The sequence below is a fragment of the Trachinotus anak genome, unplaced genomic scaffold (assembly GCF_046630095.1).
Source record: "Trachinotus anak isolate AG129_WGS33_773 ecotype Australia unplaced genomic scaffold, CSIRO_AGI_Tana_v1 ptg000015l, whole genome shotgun sequence".
In the NCBI taxonomy this organism is placed as follows: Eukaryota; Metazoa; Chordata; class Actinopteri; order Carangiformes; family Carangidae; genus Trachinotus; species Trachinotus anak.
In genome coordinates, this window is record NW_027273866.1 from 2,182,388 (window position 1) to 2,202,745 (window position 20,358).

Here is a 20,358-nt window from a genome sequence, read left to right on the forward strand (position 1 = left end):
GTTAGAGGCCATCGCAGGCCCAATGGTAACAGATTCAATTGGAGTAAAAAAAGAAAAGACGATATCTGTGTTTGGGTACATTCTTAGGCAAAATTCCCAGACACCAACAGTGGCTTAGTAAGGCTCGGAGACTGTGCTGACTTTGCCAAGTTTCTGCAAAATACAGCAACATTTGAAAGATTGTCCAAGTGGGTGATTGTTGGAAAGAATGAGAGGTAAATAGAAGAGATGAGAGGTGGTAAAAACATCTTCTGAATAAAAAAATCACATCCTGCACACCTCTAGTGAGAATAATCCATTTGTATATGTTGTGTAAATCCATGCACCAAGGCTGAAGAAAACTTTTTGAGCTGAAGTTGGTGTCTGATACTTTGCCTGGTAGACTTGGCAGACATCTTGCCACTGACTGGAAAAAACAGCAAAACGGCAGTAAATTAAAAAGGAATGTTGTATTTATTAAAGCACTAAGATTTAAGCAGCATTAAGCATTAAGCAGAAGATAATAAAAGAAACTACTGCCATTAATTTGCTTCTTCACTGTGACCCTGACAGACTCTGTTGATTAGTTTCCAGGAGAAGAGCAGTGGAATGACTCGAGATGGCTTCCTTCCCAGAACATGGTGGACACTTGCTCTACAATGCCAACTGTTTTGAATCTGTGGTAAATACTGCATGGTACATTTGCAGACCTTAAAAGTGATGCGAAATAGGAAAAAACCTCTAAGTAAATTCCACAGAATTGCAAGAGTGCATGCAATCAATCCTCACATGCAAAAGTCTGAGCAGGGACAACAAGTACACAAATAATTTTATGCCTATAATGGCAAAAAAAAAACATGCCTTCAATTACATATAGTTCTATAAGGTTTTAAAATTTTTACATGTCTCCAGTCAAGTCGTGCAGTAGGAGACAAACTTGATCACGTGCAGTATGAGCTGGGAATTCATTCGTGCAGAGGTGTATAACCTATAGCTTAAGGCAATTCTGTGCAATAAAGCTACTGTAAAATACTGAACCCCACCTGGTTCTACTCAGCACAAACATCTGCAAGAATGTAAGGAATTCAAAAGATAGGACAGCTTTTGTCTGAAAACCTAGGGTTTTGCATCATAAAAAAGATTTTAATCAGCAGGTAGTATACACAAACAATGATTATCTGGACAGTGACTCATGCAGAGCACCCCAGAAATTGACAGTGCTGCAGTTTTATTTATTTAGGTCAAAAATAAAAATATTTGCTCTGGAGTAGCACTTTAAAGCTAGTTTCTTGTCTGTTATCTCCAAAGTAGGTCAGTCATGTGCCATGGCTCATAAAAGGAATGTGAATTATACATTTACATCCATAGGTCCCCCAGTGCACTGAGGGGTGAAGTGAAGGAGATTCATGTCCCAAACTTGCCTCCACAGGGGATTGTCTCTGATCCTCTCACCTAAACTACAAAGACTGTTCAACCTATACACAACCGATGATGCTTTTGAAGCATCAACTTGATTTTCACACCCTGTTATCTCCAAACACATGTGAGTAAAGCCTGACACCTCGGATGAAAAGTGGCTTCATGCCACTGATACCCAGCAATGGAATTTGCCTGTGCACAGCTACTCCGTGGAATTGTATGTGGATGCATGTGTAGATGTTGTTGTGATGTTTTTCATTCAACACCTATGCAAATGGAGCAAGTAGAGTTAAAATGTTGCTTAAAGTTGTATGTTTCTTTCCCTGATGACAATTTAGTTCCAAAGCATAAACCATACAATGATTTGCACAAACTACATTAACATTAAAATCTATCTAATTCTAAATCCTACAGTAGCTTTAAAGCTGCACTAATCAATATATTTGTATCAACAATTTAAAAACTTACTTGGTGCAATGTGAAAGAGGTTGCTTGTAGAGATGAAACTACAGAGAGTTATCACCCTACAGTTTCCATTGGCTGCACAGAGCGTTTTATCCTTCCTTCACCCTTCAGCTCATTGTTATGGTTTTACAACCTGCAACTTTACTGTTTTAATTCAATCTCAAAGATCACATCAATCCCACAAATCAGTGCCATGCATGTAAGTCCAATGCATTGCCATCAGCCCAGCACCAAACAGCAGGAAAACAAAATTAGAAACAAGCTTGTGAAGAAATTAGAAGATTTAGTTGCTAAAGAGCTACATCATTTTCTCAGGAGGTGGTGGACACCAGAACAGAGCTAAAAGGTGAGGAAATGTGGGGATTACATTTCCACGTCTCCAAATGAATGCTAATGTTGCTGCAATGGATGCCAATTTGCCACGAAGTTTGCCATATCCATTGTTTGCTAACATGCTGATGTTACAAGGTGATATACAAGGTGATAATATTCAAATAATGTGTTTACAGCTTGCAGCACTGCCCCTTAATTTGCCAAAAAAGTGAAGTTTTACAAATTGAAGCAAATTTTATTTGAGTTAAGAAATAATCTCATTTGACGCTGTTTGACATTTAGCTCAGCTTGTTCCAACTCTAAACGATTAATGTTGGTTATTTAATTGTAAATAACCAACATTAATTGTAAATAACCAACATTTTTGAGGAGTAAATAGGTTAAGGGCCTCTCAGTTCATTTTGCATAAGCTCAGTGCTCCTGTAAAGAGCCAAATAAAAAGCACTGGAAGTGTTTAGAGTTACATTGTAGCAGGACTGAGCAGCAGGGCTCCCTGTGGGCTCGTATCTAACTCCATTAAGTTATTTTGACAGAATTAGACCCTATGCATCATCACAGGCCTATGATGTCATGGGAAGGATGGACGGTGGCATACTGAAGTGACTGTGGAGCGCTGTGTTGTAAATGGCTGGTTAATATCTGAAGAGGTTGCAGCACGGAGGCCTCACCTGGCTGCCCTCACCGACAGTTGTTTTGACTATGAGTTTAACATCCCTCAGGGTCGATATGGTGAGTGCGCACTTCCTAAAAATAGGTGGAATTTTAAGGAGAGAAGGCCAAAAAAAGCAGGGTCGCATAGCAAACTGAATTGGAAGTGTGTATGGGGGAGGATGAAATAGTGCTGTTAACTTTTCATTTCTTCTGTATAACCCATACACAATGCCATCAGTGAGGTATTTTCTTTATAAAGCTACTATTTCCTACTGAGGAATTGTGGGAGAGACAGGCTACAATGGTGCTCTGTATGGAGGGTTTTCCTGGAATCTCTTCTAACATCAGTTTGTTAAAAGTGCCATAAAAAACAATTTCCACAGAGTAGGAGTGTTGAAATTAAAGGAATTTCACATGAACTGAAACCTCAACCTCCACAATTCTGAGGTGATTCTCCCTAAAAATCAACAAGAACAAAACAATGTTATATCCAATGAAATCTTGTATTTTGCAATAACGGATCCAGACATCTCTGACTCTGATCTGAAATTGCAAATGGAGCTCTAGAGGGTCAAATGACTTGCAACTGAATATTTTCATTTTTGCATCAGAATATTTTGTTTGACAGTGAACGTTATCTCACCAGTTGTGTGTAACTGAATGTTCAGGTATCTCGCTGATTAGATATGAAGCAAGACACTGAAAAACTTGTTCAATTTGTTCATGTGAACCTCTTTCAGAAGACCTTTAACATTCCCGGGTACAGTTTTTACAGTTGAGTGGCGTGTGGTCTGTCAGCTCATTATTCAAAGGTGTGCATTTAGCAGCAGAAAAATCACAGCACAGCAGCGAGCATTTACCGCCATCACTCACCAAACCTAAAGCGCACTGTGCTTGTACAACTGGCATGCGAGGAGTAGCATGGATGAATAGTGTCTGTCTGTAAACAGTAAGAGAAGACAAGCTTTCAGAGCGTCCGTCCAACATAATCAGACTCTGACATCACTTGCCGGAATCGAGTAGACTCACAGCAACCAATTAATCATTTTCTTCCATGCGTACGTCCAGAGATGAGCTAGCTAAATGCCACCACAGGATCTAATCCTTCTCTGGTTCTTTGCAGTGACTGTGTTGAGCATAACGGTTTCCCTGAAACTGATATCCAATTAATTTTTGCATATGCAGCTAAAGGTATACTGTATATATCAAGCATGAATGATTTATGGTGCATAAGAATAAGCGCAACATATTGGAAAATATCTTTAACAATTAGATTTTACCACAGACAGAACAGGTTCTTATAATGCTGTTTCACAGAACATCATTTTTCGCCCAGCTACGCCAGCTCCAAAGCCACCGGTAATATCCATATTTCCCCCTTTTATCCCTCCAAGGCCAGGCATGGATTATGATCAGTTATTTACAATGGCCATGGGGTCCAAGTCATTTTAGTGTTCTGGCACATGTCAAAGAAAAAAACAGCTGATAGAATTAGCTGAAAAAAACAGTTAAGTTTAGTCTGGCAACACACTGCCTTCAGTTCCTTTCAGAAATGATATCTTTTGAATCCTGATTTTCCTTGGAGAAGCCGGTTCATTACTGTTACAAATACATCTCCCAGTATTTAGTGTTTCCCCAATTAGTAGAGTAAATAGTCTCCAAAGTCACCCATAATATAAACATCAAGATGATGGTCTGGCATTTTTCTTCCTCCATTTACTGAATGTCTTATTGGATTATTGCCAGTGGTGTAACATGAATCAACAATTGTTCCCAAAATAAAAAATGATCTCTGACCAGCAACTGCGCACCTTGTTTATCAGTGACTCATGATGTCTGTGTGTGACCAGTAGTTTTATATGCCTCCTACTAACTCTTTCCACTTTTTTTTCTCAAGCTGTTGTACATTTTTTCCCAGAAAACATGACTTACACATACTTATACCCTCTGGACACATTTTTTTACCTGATAAAGTGAAGAATGATGCATTTGAGACCTGCTTGCCACAAAATGAGTTGTTACTACACGCTTGCCTTTCATACGCACCTCCTCCCTTTTGAAATAAACAGATACTCTGCAGTTATAAACCACAGTTGACGGGAACAAGTGAAAACAGCATTTGACCTGCCAGTGCAACAACACAGATTTGCTGCATCCAATAAATTGCGCACCATCAGATGTTGTTCCAGATCAGCGTGCTGTTTGCATGCAGTCATAGACATATTGACTGACAGTATTAAAATGGAAAAAACCCGCGTTGGCTTCGTTTGTTCACAGTGAATAAATGAAGACGTCAAACTTTTAATAGACCACAAAATAGCTCAGATTCACCTTCCAGATGTTAGGATCTAGAAAAAAATATAATCCTCTCATTTTCTATTATTGCAGCATTATAATTTTTAAATGGGATTTGCACTTGTCACGAAAATAATGCACATTACAGTTGTACAATGCTCAATCACGATATAAAACAGCTGCAATCCTCACCACTTACACTGATGAAACTTTGTTTTATTTCATTCCTTGAGCACTTCATTTCTCAAGCACTGGATGAACTCCATTCGACACACACACACACACACACACACACACACACACACACACACACAATAAGTTGTATAAACAAGTGTTGAGATAAACAGAAAACATAGTAAATCCTCTCTGACAGCTCTAAGCCCATGTTTGGTGGATAATTATTCTTTTCATAGTACCTGGCCATTGTCTGTTATGTAGCTGGTTCAACCATCTTAAGTCTACAGTCCAGTAATAACTTGTTATGTAGACCTGATCTGTTCACCTGCCTGCTCAGACGCAGACCTGCTCAGACGCATGCCATTACTCATCACATCACTCCAATGTATACCCAGTGTAAGGTGGAGCTGTTACTGTTGTTTTTGACATCGTATTTGTTACCATAGAGTCCTTTTCCTTGTTATTCTGACTGTCTGCGTCATTGCTTCTGATTTTCTTTTTGTTTTTGCCTGTTTGGACTGCCTGCCTGTTGTCTCTTACCTACAGTAACCACTGAGTACAATCTTTTTATTATGATTATTGTTATTACCAGTCCTGCCTCATGAGTCTGCTTTTGCATCTGAATTCTCCTCATGCACCCATAGAGACAGTGCTTGAGCATTATCTCTGAGTGTGCTGTATTTACCAAATGCTGTATTTACCAAATGACCATCAAGTTTCTCTGTATCTGACATTTTCCATGATGATGAGCACTTTGGGTCAAGTCTCTCCAGTCTGTTGGTGTGAATACTTTGTACTAGCCTCAGCTAACCAGTTGCTAGCAAATAAGTGCATTTTGAGTGATTCCATTATGTCCTGGTGTCCACATAAAGCTAATCCTTTATGTACAAAACACTCTTTTCTGCAGGTGAGGTTTATTAATTTGTCTGCGTGGCCATGGTAGCAATTGTACACATACTAACCACATGATAAACAAATTTATAAGTCATGTTATAAGTGATTTTTTTGTGCTTAAATAAACATACATTTTTGGACAGACATTCCTGAGCACGGAACATCGTTAAAACAGTGACTATAAATGAACCTTTTGTGAAATGTGTGAACAGTTGCAAAACAGAAAGTTTAATGAAAATGATTATTACAGCAGTGATACAGGAGTGTGGACTATAAAGTGGTGTGCAGGAACAGAATAAACTGTAGGAGTTAATTATTTTCCATTACAAGAAAAGAGCAGAGAAATTCAAACGAACTCCCCCACCCTCTGATGCGTCTATGTCAGCTCCCAGAGTTGGAGACAAACGCTATAGGGAATACACTCCGAGTAAACACTTCCTATCTATGGGCCTGTTTCCGCTGAGGTTTTGGCTCAGTGTAGCACGAGCCTGGCAAGTCTCTTCACCTCCAACACAGTCTTGTCAGTCACACCTCCCACACTGTGAGGTCACAGTCACTCCCACAGAGCTGTTTCCAGTCACACCTGCCCATGATAACGCCAAATGATTTCCCATGAAACCAGAGACTCTCGTTCCAACCTAACCCCATTTCATTGATTTGTAGACGCTTTCCTTTTGAATGTCAGTTTGAGTAGTGAAGTATCATTACTACCTTATCTCTGCCTGTAGGCTTATGTTTCACCAAGGTGAGTAGTACATGTTGTAAATGCTGTTTGTTACAAAAACACCAGAGGCCATAAAAATCCTATGAGTTCCGGTGGTATGTTTGATGTATGTACGTAGTATGTGCTGTAACATTTGTCCTATTTTTAGACACCCCTCTATTATAAAGTGTAGGTCATCAGAGCATGTAGGCGCCTCTGTGGTCCACTGTTTGTCCAAACAACTTTTATCACTGTCACACTCTCACTCCCTTTCCTCAGATTTCCTCTAAATCCACAACTCTGCGTGTTGGTATGAGTCTAAGTGTTTTTCATTGCAGAAGGCCGAATGCTTCTCAGGTCAGGGGTGAACTGAAACAAATACCACCACCAACACAACCTTCTTGACAAAACGGTTGTGTTGGTTGTATATAGAGTAGTTAAGACTCTCTCCACCTGAACCAGTTTCAACAGGAAAATGCTGCACACTGATACATCAACAATCTAAGAATGCAATTTTATCACTGAGCTTTCTATAGAGAGGGCACTTGTACTTTTTGGATATTAAGTGTATTTAAGTTGAGTATATTTCGTTGACAATAGGTGGGCCTACTTTACTTTTATATAAGCAGGGTTTTGAATGGAGGACTTTTACTCGTAATTTCAAACCGATGTTCTGGTGCTTTGACTGAAGGATCTGGGATCTGAGCACTTCTTGCACTGTTGGATCATTGGAGTAAAATCTGTCCAAACAATAACTAGCAACAAAAGATGGCACAAAATTTGAATCCACCATTTAATACACTTTATTCATATATTCTCTTTATTGGCTTCTCTTAATCTGACATTAACATAATTTATGTGTGTATTTAATGGATGAGATATGCAATTATGTAATTTTCCCCTTGTTATTCCACACTAGTTGTATTATTAGATTCAAATGCAAGATTCATCTCTAGTTATTTGGATTCTCTCACACTAATTCAAGTAAACCATTGGCATTTTAGTAGCCTACTTAGTTATAAAGTTATTGTATTCATATATATTTAGTATCCTATTTATTAGGCTACTTATTTAATACTTTTCAAGCTTATAACGTGTTTAAATTGGACTTTCATATGTTCTTTTAAATACTTTTTGTTTTGTTTTGCTTTTTTTTTTTACTTTATAGATACAAAGAAACCCAGAGACAAGTATCCCCCTGTCACTCTCACTGTGGCCAGTACACGCTCACATTCATTACTCAATGAGTCCCCTGGTGGCCAGACTTGTAACAGAAAAACGAAAAGTACCCCATAAACCAGTGAGTCGCCTGCTGTACGTCATAAATATAAGATGGAATCAATACCTGACGGTGGGTTGCGGAATATAATTTAATGTTTTATATGGCTTTTAAATCCGCTCAAAACTGGTTTGTATTCCCAGTTCACTGAATTAACTGGCTTGCTTATTTTTGGATAACATTAAAGAAGAGAAAATAAATCAATATATAGGCTATATATATATATTTTTTTTTTATTTTATTTATTTATTTATTTTAGAAAGTGGCAGTCACGTAAAATTAGAACGACCTGACAAATAATTAAGCTTTTATGCGACCGGAAGCGACCACATCTTGGCTCTGGAGCTTGTATGAAATATTTGTCCGGTGATGGAAATTCAGCTCAGGAATGCATTTTTTCCCCTCTATGTGTGTGTGTGTGTGTGTGTGTGTGTGTGCGTCTCGGATTTTACTGTGACTGGCTGTGAGGTAAGAAAACAAGTCCGTCCCTCTCTCCTGCAGCCATCCCATTGGTCCAGATGGGACCTCAGGAATGTCCTTAAACTGTTTAAATAGCGCTTGTATTGGTGAGATAAGTCAGTAGAATAAGTGAAAGCATCGGAATAAACCCGGGAGACAGGAGCTCGGTCTTCTCCAAGAGCTAAAGGAAGAGAACCGGGATAAGTAATTTGACAAGCGAGGACTTTTCTCTACTTTTTCATCTATTCTCGCAGGACTTTTTTCTTTTCATTTTAAAGGTTTGTACATTTCTTTTTTTTTTTTTTTTTTTTGTTATTAACTGTTATGTATTGATGGTCATGCAGGGGAGGTTTAACTCTGTTATTCTGGTTGCAATAGGGATCGTTTGAGATTTCAAGATGATGCTGTGTGGCATCTTTTTGCTGTTGATGCTTTGGAGTTGTGAAGGCGCCAGACTGGCAGGTGAGAATGGAAAATGTCTTTATATTGGATTTAAAAAAAACAAAAAACAAAACTGTTAAACCTGTCTAAGCTCTCCCTTACTGAAAGTATCATTTCTGTAGGAACTTTAAGCGCGGCTATGGTTTTCAGGTTATTGTAAGATCACTGCAACATTTCAATAATATTCCTATAAAAACTGTATTTTAAAAAAATGTTTTTGCAGTTATTTTTATGAGTCTGGCAGATGTATTATAGCCTGCCGCATCTTCATGGACGCTGTCATTATGAGAAAAGAAAAATGACCGGTGTCTTTTCCTGTCTTTCACCACAGAGAGTCGAGATGATAACAGTGTATATGACTTATTCGATCTGGCCCGAGTAAACAAGAGACACCACGGAGTGAGTTTGGTTAAAGGCGCAGATCCCTACAGCCCTGCATACAAAGTCCTGAACGCAGACCTGATCCCCCAGGTCCCCGACAGCTCCTTTAGGGACCTGCTCGACTCCATCCAGACTGAGAGGGGCTTCCTCCTCCAGGTCAACCTGAAGCAGTTCAAGAAAACCAGAGGCAGCCTTTTGACCATCGAGAAGACTGACGGATCCGGACCCGTCTTCGAGATCATTTCCAACGGCAAGGCGAACACTCTGGATGTGGTCTACTCCACCACGAACCAGCAGCAGGTCGTGTCCATCGAGGATGCGGACTTGGCCACAGGACACTGGAAGAACATCACGCTGTTCGTTCAGGATGACCGCGCACAGCTTTATGTCGGCTGCGACGAGATCAATGTGTCAGAGCTGGATGTGCCGATCCACAAAGTGCTGTCCCAAGAGGTGGCAGACATCGCCAGGCTCAGGATTGGAAAGGGAGCTGTGAGAGACAGATTTATGGTAAGATCGACGGTGTTTTGTCTCTGATGGAAACTAAATACCTATCTAATGATGAAAGATATTTTAGTGCACTATATTTTGTGCACATTTAATAACTAAGAGGAAAATAGAGGTGTAATAGTTTGAAGTATCTCTGACTTGAATTTATCTTTCCACAGGGAGTCCTTCAGAATGTGCGCTTTGTCTTTGGGACCACTCTTGATGCTATACTAAGAAATAAGGGCTGCCAGAGTGGAGGTAAGTTTGAAAAATAGATCAAATCTGCCAATAGCCCTGAATTGACGTGATCATACTCAGATGCAAAATCTGGAAGTGTGTGTGTATAAGGATGCAAATAGTCTACCACATAGTGCCCCAGTGAACAAAAATTCACTTGTCTTCTCTCCTCTTTTTTCCCCTGCAGCTACCTTAACTGATGTCATGACCCTGGACAACCCAGTCAATGGCTCCAGCCCTGCCATTAGGACTGATTACACCGGCCACAAAGCCAAAGGTGAGACCTCTCCTCCCCAAAGAGACAAGTCTGTGTCTCTGTTCCACTGATCAGTTGTGAATTTTATGAGCTGAGGTAATTTATTGGATTCTTCTCTCCTGTATTCAGATGTGCAGTCTGTCTGTGGCTTCTCTTGTGAGGACATCGCCAGCATGTTTAAGGAGCTCAAGGGACTCGGCGTGGTTGTTAAAAAGCTGTCATCTGATCTCCGCAAAGTGGTAAGCTCCGAGGGCCATCGAGGTCTTTTCCTCTCCTCTCCATCTTCCTCCCCTGCTTCCAGTTAACGCATTCCCAGTGCGTAGCCACTTGTCGCTGTAATGGCAGTGACCAGCCAAGTTCTTAATGAGACCCATGTGAATACACAAATATGTTTGGCTGGCGGTTGCATTTGCACTGCTTCACTAGAGTCAAGCAATGTCTTAATCACAGTGTCAGTTGCTGATTCATTTGTATTGGAACCTTGGCAAAGTGAAAGTTTTCCATCCGCCATCCCAAGCAACCCTCTTCTGTCCCTCTCTTTTTCCCCCAGTCTGAGGAGAGCACAGAGCTGATAGCTCACATAAAAATCCACAGTGGAGTTTGCTTCCACAACGGCATCATGTACAAGGACAAAGATGAATGGACCGTGGATGGCTGCACTGAGTGCACCTGCCAGGTAAATGTCACCACACTTGCTGCAATACAACCTTTAGACAAGCAGCTGAGGACAGACAACATTGCGTTTCCTGTCTCCCTGCTTTAATGAAGTGATAATAATGTTTATGTTAGCACCTCCCTTTATAATCACATTGCTTCTATCTGAAGGCCATCAACACTTCTTCTCGACTATCAGCAGAGCAGCATGGGGCCTCTTCCCCCACTAGCAACATCTAGTGAAGGGTGCTCATGTACTGTGTAATTTGTGTTAGGTGTTAGTGGGAGAGTGTTAGTGAGGATAATGTTTTCTATCAACACAGCAGGAGTGTCATGTCCCTGATAACGATCAGTCCTTTGTGAAATACCCCAATTAGGCTTGGAACAGTACCAGCAAAGCCTTTTTTTTTTCTGTTGCCAGTCCAGTCAGTCATTCGTTATTCTTGTACTAATTTGATTGTTGCTTTATCCAGAACTCTGCTACTGTGTGTCGCAAAATCTCCTGCCCTCTGATCCCATGTGCTAACGCCACCGTGCCTGATGGAGAGTGTTGCCCTCGCTGTGGAACACGTAAGCTTAATTTCCATTACTTTTATGAGCTTCTTAATTTTTTTCTTGATATCTTTCCCTCAAAATAACAATCCTCAAATTTGATATCTTCCTCACTGCAGCGAGTGACTATGCCGAGGATGGATGGTCTCCCTGGTCTGAATGGACCCATTGTTCAGTGACTTGTGGCCGTGGCATCCAGCAGCGTGGACGCTCCTGCGACCGCATCAACAGCAACTGTGAGGGCACCTCTGTCCAGACCCGTGACTGCTACCCTCAGGAATGTGACAAACGCTGTAAGTTACTCAGTATTCTTGACCATTGTGATGGTAAATATTCCCAGTTTGATAGCATGATGAATTAATTGGGTATGTGTCGCTAACAGTCAAACAGGATGGTGGCTGGAGTCACTGGTCGCCCTGGTCATCATGCTCTGTGACCTGTGGTGAGGGAGTTATCACCCGGATCCGCCTCTGCAACTCACCCACACCCCAAATGGGTGGTAGGGACTGCCAGGGAGAAGGACGTCAAACTGAAATCTGCCAGAAGTCACCTTGTCCCAGTAAGTTTAATTACAGCACCAAAGTATATATGAGTGTATGAATTCAAGGCAAAATAATCAATATTGTTTTTTATTTGCCTTTTAGTTGATGGAGGTTGGGGACCTTGGTCACCATGGGACACCTGCACTGTTACCTGTGGTGGAGGAATCCAGACCCGCAAACGTCTCTGCTCTGACCCTGTCCCCAAATATGGTGGAAAGGATTGTGTTGGTGATGCCACTATGTCTCAAGTGTGCAACAAACAAGAGTGTCCTATTGGTAAGTAATTAAGATTTGAAAAATATTAAAGAATTAAGGCATAATACACATTAGATCACCCTTTTAAAGCATGAACTCATTCTCTCTACAGATGGTTGCCTGTCCAACCCATGCTTCCCTGGCACAAAGTGCACCAGCTTCCCTGATGGCTCTTTCAGGTGTGGCAAGTGTCCACTTGGCTACCGTGGGAATGGCGTCATCTGCAAGGACATTGATGAGTGTAAAGAGGTCCCTGATGCTTGCCATACTCATAATGGAGTCCATCGCTGCGAGAACACTGAGCCTGGTTACAACTGTCTGCCTTGCCCTGCACGTTTCTCTGGTCCTCAGCCCTTCGGAAGAGGAGTGGAACAGGCAACTGCTAAAAAACAGGTTTGAGTTATTACTTACTCACTGTGTTTGTGGTCATTAGCCTAGCTGCTTGCTTTTTTTCTAATCCTCTGTCGTTTTCTTTAGGTTTGCACACCCCGTAACCCTTGCCAGGATGGTAGCCACGACTGCAATAAAAATGCAAACTGCATCTACTTGGGTGTCTTCTCCGAGTCCATGTTCCGCTGCGAGTGCAAGCCAGGATATGCCGGGAATGGCCATATTTGTGGAGAGGATAGTGACCTGGATGGATGGCCCAACACTGACTTGCTGTGTGTGGAGAATGCTACTTACCACTGCAAGAAGGTAGCCAGACCCCACATGGACAGAGATACAGAAGGCCACTATTACCCATCTGCACTGTGTTATTGTTATGATTGCCTCCCTAACCACTCTTTTGTTCTTTTATAGGATAACTGTCCCAACCTTCCCAACTCTGGTCAGGAAGATCATGACAAAGATGGCCTGGGTGATGAATGCGACCACGATGATGACAATGATGGGATCCCCGATGATAGGGTGAGTCATTACAGCTGTTTTATTTAGCCCCAAACTGTGCTCTCCTCAGAGACCAGACATAGCAATCAGCTGTAGCCATCCTTCCTCTGGGCAGTAGGAATGTAAAGTCTCTTTCAACAGAAAGCTTAAGTGGAAAGCCAGTAGCATAGGAATAGTGTAATATAATTTAAGCATAAAGCCAGAATTGAGGAGATGGCTTGCTGCCTGTAATTTTTAGTGTGGATTTGGAAAGTTGGGCAAGAAAAATGCTGTGGTAAAAATTACCAGCTCTCATGCAGTGGAATTTCACATTCCAGCAAAAGTAAGAAAAAAATGCCTTGAAAGCAAAGTTTTATTACTATATTTATCATTTCTTTGGGTTATGATCCACTTTAATTAATGGAATTGATATTTCTCTACGAATTTAGGACAACTGTCCAAGAGAATACAACCCTGCCCAGTATGACGCAGACAGGGATGATGTTGGCGATCGCTGTGACAACTGTGTGTTCGAGGCTAACACCGACCAAACCGACACTGACAACAATGGAGAGGGTGATGCCTGTGCTGTTGACATTGATGGCGATGGTAAGAGATCTCTCTAAATTCTTATATTTAAAAGGTATTTTCACAGTCCCTAGAAGCTAAGATGAATATGTTTTCACTCAACAGGCGTTCTGAATGAGAACGACAATTGCCCATATGTTTACAATGTGGACCAGAGAGATACAGATAGAGATGGTGTGGGAGACCACTGTGACAACTGCCCTCTGGAGCACAACCCTGATCAGGTAAAGTCAGATCTCACCTTTTGGCTTTCCATTACAGCTACCCTGACTGACATAGTTTAATCTCTCATGTAACTATGTAGAAGTTCCCGTGGGACACAGAATCAAGACTGCAAACTGCTTTAATAAAAGAGAGGAATGTGACAGCTTTAAGGAAAACCAATGCAAACCTCCCTGTTCTCCTCTCTATTCATCCGCCTTTGGAACAAATATGAATTTGTAATTCTGCTGAGGTGTTAAGACACTGGACACTTGTCTGAAGGGACATTGCTTGCATACCTGAAAACAAGGGGCTACATTTAAATCACATCCAGAATAGCACATCTCATATTGAGGCTGGTGAAACAGTGAAGTGAGTTATTTGAAGTGAGGACAAGCGTCTTACAGTGTGAGAGTCGGTCTTTGCGAAATCTCATCATAAAGGAATTCTGTTCTCTTGCAGATCGACTCTGACTCAGATCTCATAGGAGACAAATGTGACAACAACCAGGACATTGACGAGGACGGTCACCAGAACAACTTGGACAATTGCCCCTACATCCCCAATGCCAACCAGGCAGACCATGACAAAGATGGCAAGGGTGACGCCTGCGACCATGACGATGACAATGACGGCATTCCTGATGAAAAAGACAACTGTCGACTGGCCTTTAACCCTGATCAACTTGACTCTGATGGTGAGTCAGTCTTTCAGTGTGTCACATGGGATCTAAATCATTTGACATCCTCTTATATTTGGGTTTGTCTTTTAGAGTGTAGCTCCTTCTCTCTAATTATAATGTCTAAATATCTATATATTCCTCTCAGGTGATGGCCGTGGTGATGTGTGCCAACACGATTTTGACCAAGACAATGTTTTGGACATCGATGACGTGTGTCCAGAGAACTTTGACATTAGCGAAACAGACTTCCGCAGATTCCAGATGGTTCCTCTGGACCCCAAGGGTACCTCTCAGATTGATCCCAACTGGGTGGTCCGGCATCAAGGCAAAGAGTTGGTGCAGACAGTCAACTGCGATCCTGGCATTGCTGTTGGTACGTAATATACAGATGGACATCTCACTACAAATACACAGACATAAAGTAGTAGCAGGCAGGTTGTGAACCATGTCCTCTCTTACTTCAGGGTTCGATGAGTTCAGTGCAGTGGATTTCAGTGGAACATTCTTCATCAACACGGACAGAGATGACGATTACGCTGGGTTCGTGTTTGGCTACCAGTCCAGCTCACGCTTCTACACGGTCATGTGGAAACAGATCACACAGACCTACTGGTCCCACACACCCACAAGAGCTCAAGGCTACTCTGGCCTGTCAATCAAAGTGGTCAACTCCACCACTGGCCCTGGTGAGCATCTGAGAAATGCCCTGTGGCACACCGGAGACACCCCAGGACAGGTGAGCATAGATGCATTGACTAAAAGTTTGATATGTAAGATACAAGTTAACACAATGTGTGACTGTTTCTCATTTTAACCTTTACAATTCTTCCTTTCCAGGTGCGCACTCTTTGGCACGACCCCAAGAACATTGGCTGGAAGGACTTCACTGCCTACAGGTGGCACCTGACCCACAGACCCAAGACTGGACTTATTAGGTGAGCTGAAATCCTCAGAAGCATGCTCTTTCACTCAATTACAAATCTCCACACTTTATTTTATAATGGCGATGAGCTCATGTTGTACCTTTTATTTTTTTAGAGTGGTCATGTATGAAGGTAAGAGAATCATGGCCGATTCTGGAAACATCTACGACAAGACATACGCTGGTGGGCGACTAGGCTTGTACGTCTTCTCTCAGGAGATGGTTTACTTCTCAGACCTCAAATATGAATGCAGAGGTAAGTACATATGTGATGTCAAACTTTAAAAAAAAACAAAAACAATTTCATCACCTTGGACTTAGTTTGTAACATGGTTTCTGTCCTTAATTTCTTTCAGATACATAAATGGTCCACAGAGCCCTCCGGAAGAAGTATCAGTCTGTCAGTATGAATATATAATACGAGACCTGGATCAATATCTATTTGACTTTTTCCTTTGAGAAATGCACATTTGAGGAATGACGGGCAAGTGATCTAAAGTGAGGTAAACTGACCTCAGGACTTAAAGCCAAATTGAAAGTTCAATGATGATTCTGCACCAAACTCAAATTATGAGCGCAGCTCTGCTCAGAAGACGTTGGCCCTCTCACCTTGTTGCTCTGATCTGCATTGAAAGAGGGCCACATTTTATTGCTTTGCACACCTGAACTGTTGTCAGTTGGCGGTATTCCTCTGTGGATGAGGGACCAAAGAGTGTTTCATTTGTTGTTTTTAATTATTTTTTTAATTTTTGAGCATTAATATACATCTGCTGTGGACTCAAAGATGCTTGTTTCAGTATGAAGAAAGCAGTAGGAGAACTTTCTTAGGCTGGGGTAAATATGCCCCTTGAAGGAACTGTTGAGGGACCATGGACAGTATGGACTGACTGTTACTATCAAAGAGAGTGAATGTTGTTTGTGTGTTTGTGCATGTGTGCCACCCGACAAGGATAGACAACAAAATCAAAATTTATTTTAAATTGGTTTGATAACTCCTCACCCCATATTCAGGCAGACCTGTATACACAAGGTCTTGTATTTAGCTGAGGCTTAGGGCTGGCCTAGAATATTTGTCTTCTCAGGAAAGAGCACTAAAAGAAACAAGGAGAGCACACAATTCAGGACAGCACAGGGCCACAAAGCAGGCACGCTGCACACTGCTTTGAAAGAGTAATTATTAGCAAATATTATGTTAATATCTCTAATCTTTGCTGAAAGTGTCAAGGGACGTAAACAGCGAGGGCCAGTCTATATCCTGTCAGTTAATCATTGTACGGCTGTTTGTATTTACTTATTCATCATAGAGGCTTTAATTCTCGCTCATCTATGCATCTAAATATCTTAAAATGTTGTAAGCAACCTATTCCAATTAAACGAAATCATTTCATCAGTTATAGCATTACATCTGACCAAAACAGTGAGAAAAGTAAAAGATAGGCATCACTTCCAGTATCTCCAAATATCCTGCTTCTGCACAGTGTGCATGACTGGTGTGCCTGAGCTTGTGTGTACATTTCTGACAAGGGAAAATCAAAGGAAACCCTTTATGTACAAATATTACCTCATTAATTCTTTTTGTATTGAGGCCAGCAATACACAAGAATCACTTTTCTTAGTAACAGAGTATAAATTGGTTGGCTTCTTTTTTTAAGCAAGACTTTAGTATCATTTTTATGCTGTATATAAGATATTTTTGTAGCAAAAGAAGCCCAAACAGGAACGTAAAGGATTAAAGAAATGTTGTCTTGACTATGTTGTGCTATATGTATTTCCTGTGCATTTTTTTGGATAAATTATTATGTTTGTTTTATGTTGAGGTTATTTCTTTTGTGTAGATATATGCTATTTAAATAATTTATCTAGAGGCGTAGCCTCATATGGAAGCGTTTCTGTCTGTATAAACTTATTTGCACACTGACATGAGGATGTCTTTGTTATTTTGGTTTTTGTATGTGTCTTTTTTAATTATTAGTGAAGCTTTTCATTAAACTTTGTACTATAGTTTCTACCCAAAGTGCTGTTTATACTCCTACCTGTTATTTTGTAATGTCAAATGAACAATAAATACTTCAGGAAAAAAGTATCTTGGCCTATAAGTGTCTTTTTGGGCAAACATACTGTTAAATAGTCAGTTGGATAGTTCATGACCTAAGCCTCTTCCTCAGTGATTTTTGGACTTCATATTTACTTTTATTGAAAAGTTCTCCCTAAAAAAGCAAAGAGAGCTGAGACATGCTTTGTCAAGCAACTGGAATCCATTAGTTGAGTCTAGTGAAGCCTTGGAGAAAGGGAGTATCCTCGGGAGTCAACAGCAGGAAAACTCAACATGAAGTATAACCCACTTAAAAAAGCACATCCATACAGATCTGATTACACATTACACAGGCATCTCCTTACACCTTCAAAAGACAGCACTCCGCGTGAGAGGTAGACATAAGGAATTTTGCACTGTTCTCTGAGGCTGTGAACTTTAAGTTATGGCTGTGTTCCACTCTTGCCAGTAAGAATGTACACTGAAATTCCAGTTTTCATAAAAATTCACAAACTTGTCAAAATAGATGAGGCATCCATAGCCTTGTTCTAGGAGAAGCTCACTGTAAGACCCCGCACCACCATATCATCCACAAACAGAATTCAGGCTGCTAATTTAGATCTTTCCCAGCACCAGAAAGAGCTGTAATCTAAAGCACCAGTGAGGGTCATGCCAGAAAAACCAGACAGTCTCAGTTTGCCGCTGCTCTCTTTACATTAGAAGTGACCTCATTCTTACCATGCTGAGCTCACTGTGTTTCCATTACCCCAAATGAGCTGTAGCCTATATGTGTCCTTCTGAAATATACGGCATCCATTACATAGATGGTATTTGTAAAATAGACAATAATGTATGAATGAAAGTATTACAAATATATGGAATTAGTATAAAGTTAATTTAGTCTGAAAAGTGATTGCGTGTGCTGTTTCAGACCTGCTCCGAGGCATCTGTTTAGATTCCTGGACAGAGAGTGCAGTAGCTTTCACTGATAGCAAGGCTCTCATTAGGGTTTGACCTTGGAGGGCTCACCTGGCTGACGTGTTTTCAGTCCAGAGGAATGTGATATAATTCCTTTTGGTTAGACGGGGTCAGAATGTGTGGGTGAGGTGAAGAGTGAGACGAATAGGCCCGTAGGCGTCCAGTGCCAAGAGAGAGGCAAGGCAGGACCTCTGGGCTGAGGTCAGCCAGGTGCAGACTAGCTACTCACACTGTGCAAGCAGGAGCAAATAGGAACTGTGTCAACAGCTTCCACAAATCTCCAAAACAAACCGAAGGGGATAATTCTCAAAGATGGCCATCTTTTGTCGGTGGAATCCTGTTTTTTAAATGAAAATAAATCTTAGAGAGAGGTCACACAGGCTCCGATTTCAGAAGATCCAACTAATCTGAGCCACTCTAAAGCAGATCACCTATAGGGGCAGGAATGGCAGGAATGTTTTGGAGCACACATCATCCCTCTGTCCTCATAAACAGCCGCGCTGGATGTCTGACCACATATTACTAACACAGACATACTATATTTCATAGGACAGGGCTTAGCTTTAATACATGATAGTGTTCAGACTTCACCCCACAGACAAACTGTTATCGACTAATGTTTATGTGTGCAGCAGAACATTCTGCGGCCACCATACCCGGTTGTTAGTTTTAATGACAGCAATTTTCTGTTCTCATCTATGATACTTAGCCTAATACAAAGGGTGTCCCTGCTGCTCCTTTTCCTCATGCTGAGACTTGGACACAAATAAAAACAATGGGAAGCAATCCAGCTCCATACTGAAAACATGGAGGCCAATTAGAGAAAAAAATAACAGTTCTCGTCCTCAGTTTGTCAATTAACCAAAAGTTGGAGCTACAATTTTTCCAGTACTGACACAATGTAAAACATGTTCATAATTATTTTATATGACTGTATATGAGACATAAATCTAAAATCTGAAATATGTTTATGTCCAGTAAAATGTGTACAACCCCTAGTTGTCTGATAGCAATGATGCATTATTTTGACAGACGTTCTGATAGCAGGGCTTCAGGCGGATTTGGTCAATATGACTTTTTAGGCTGTTTTCACGGTGTTGTGTCAGTCGTCTCCAGATCCTGGCTCCAGCTCTCTGTCAGCTCACATTCATCCAGCAGGCAAAGTAACTGCTCCTCCGTTAGGTCTGGAGACTCATCCTGCAGAAAGACACATATATTATGTATGTATGCTTTTAAAAGTATAAGTCAAGAATGTGTTTGGATGTGCTGATGTACCTGTGCGTGCACACAGAAACCCACCATTTTAGAACATCTCAGACACATGCAATCCAGACCTCTAGTACACATGTGCCTATTATTAAAGAAGTGATGACAGAATATTTTTGCTTAGCTGCTGCTATCTTCCTAACATCCTCCCTAGATGTGTTCCATTACAATTATCCTTTACTGGGCCCAAAACTCAGTTTTGGCAAATCCAGACATGTCACATTAATGCATGACCTATGATAACAGTGGCAGGTCATAATGACTGCAATGCTGCGCTTGTCCCCTGTGCGTAGTTGGAAGCTGTCCGGGGAAAAAACACTTCCAGTTGGATATAACTATTGTTTTTCTACTGATAAGTCAA

At 41.0% G+C, this 20,358-nt stretch overlaps 2 protein-coding genes across 8 annotated transcripts in view; one reads left to right on the forward strand and one right to left on the reverse strand.

The window, feature by feature from the left end:
• The first annotated feature begins 6,889 nt into the window (after nucleotides 1–6,889).
• LOC139632626 (thrombospondin-1-like) lies at nucleotides 6,890–17,804 on the forward strand. 2 transcript variants are annotated; one of them, XM_071497672.1, is made up of 22 exons: nucleotides 6,890–6,958; nucleotides 9,033–9,116; nucleotides 9,427–9,986; nucleotides 10,145–10,223; nucleotides 10,390–10,479; nucleotides 10,588–10,697; nucleotides 11,009–11,134; nucleotides 11,586–11,682; nucleotides 11,784–11,957; nucleotides 12,047–12,223; nucleotides 12,309–12,482; nucleotides 12,574–12,854; nucleotides 12,939–13,157; nucleotides 13,263–13,370; nucleotides 13,778–13,937; nucleotides 14,022–14,140; nucleotides 14,580–14,814; nucleotides 14,945–15,172; nucleotides 15,264–15,535; nucleotides 15,637–15,734; nucleotides 15,838–15,977; nucleotides 16,078–17,804. In XM_071497672.1, the coding sequence occupies exons 2-22, from the start codon at nucleotides 9,053–9,055 to the stop codon at nucleotides 16,083–16,085; spliced, it is 3,519 nt and encodes a 1,172-aa protein (XP_071353773.1). In that variant the 5' UTR covers nucleotides 6,890–6,958; nucleotides 9,033–9,052; the 3' UTR covers nucleotides 16,086–17,804. The 2 variants fall into 2 exon arrangements, with proteins under 2 accessions (XP_071353773.1, XP_071353772.1); XM_071497671.1 differs by lacking the exon at nucleotides 6,890–6,958 and adding an exon at nucleotides 8,768–8,932.
• fsip1 (fibrous sheath interacting protein 1) overlaps nucleotides 17,425–20,358 on the reverse strand; it is a 30,562-nt gene continuing 27,628 nt past the window's right edge. For all 6 annotated transcript variants that reach the window (XR_011693603.1, XM_071497674.1, XM_071497678.1 and 3 more), the window contains one exon: nucleotides 17,425–19,928. Coding sequence is in view for 5 of the 6 variants with exons in the window: in XM_071497674.1 (XP_071353775.1) it covers nucleotides 19,821–19,928 (108 nt within the window). In the remaining variant the exon portion in view is untranslated. The remainder of the gene's footprint in view (nucleotides 19,929–20,358) is intronic.

Excerpts from the sequence above, each read along its gene's own strand:
- LOC139632626 (XM_071497672.1), top strand. The coding sequence starts at position 9,053 with ATGATGCTGTGTGGCATCTTTTTGCTGTTGATGCTTTGGAGTTGTGAA. Across the intron at positions 13,371-13,777 it reads ATGGGATCCCCGATGATAGG|GACAACTGTCCAAGAGAATA; the intron begins GTGAGTCATTAC and ends CTACGAATTTAG. Across the intron at positions 14,141-14,579 it reads TGGAGCACAACCCTGATCAG|ATCGACTCTGACTCAGATCT; the intron begins GTAAAGTCAGAT and ends GTTCTCTTGCAG.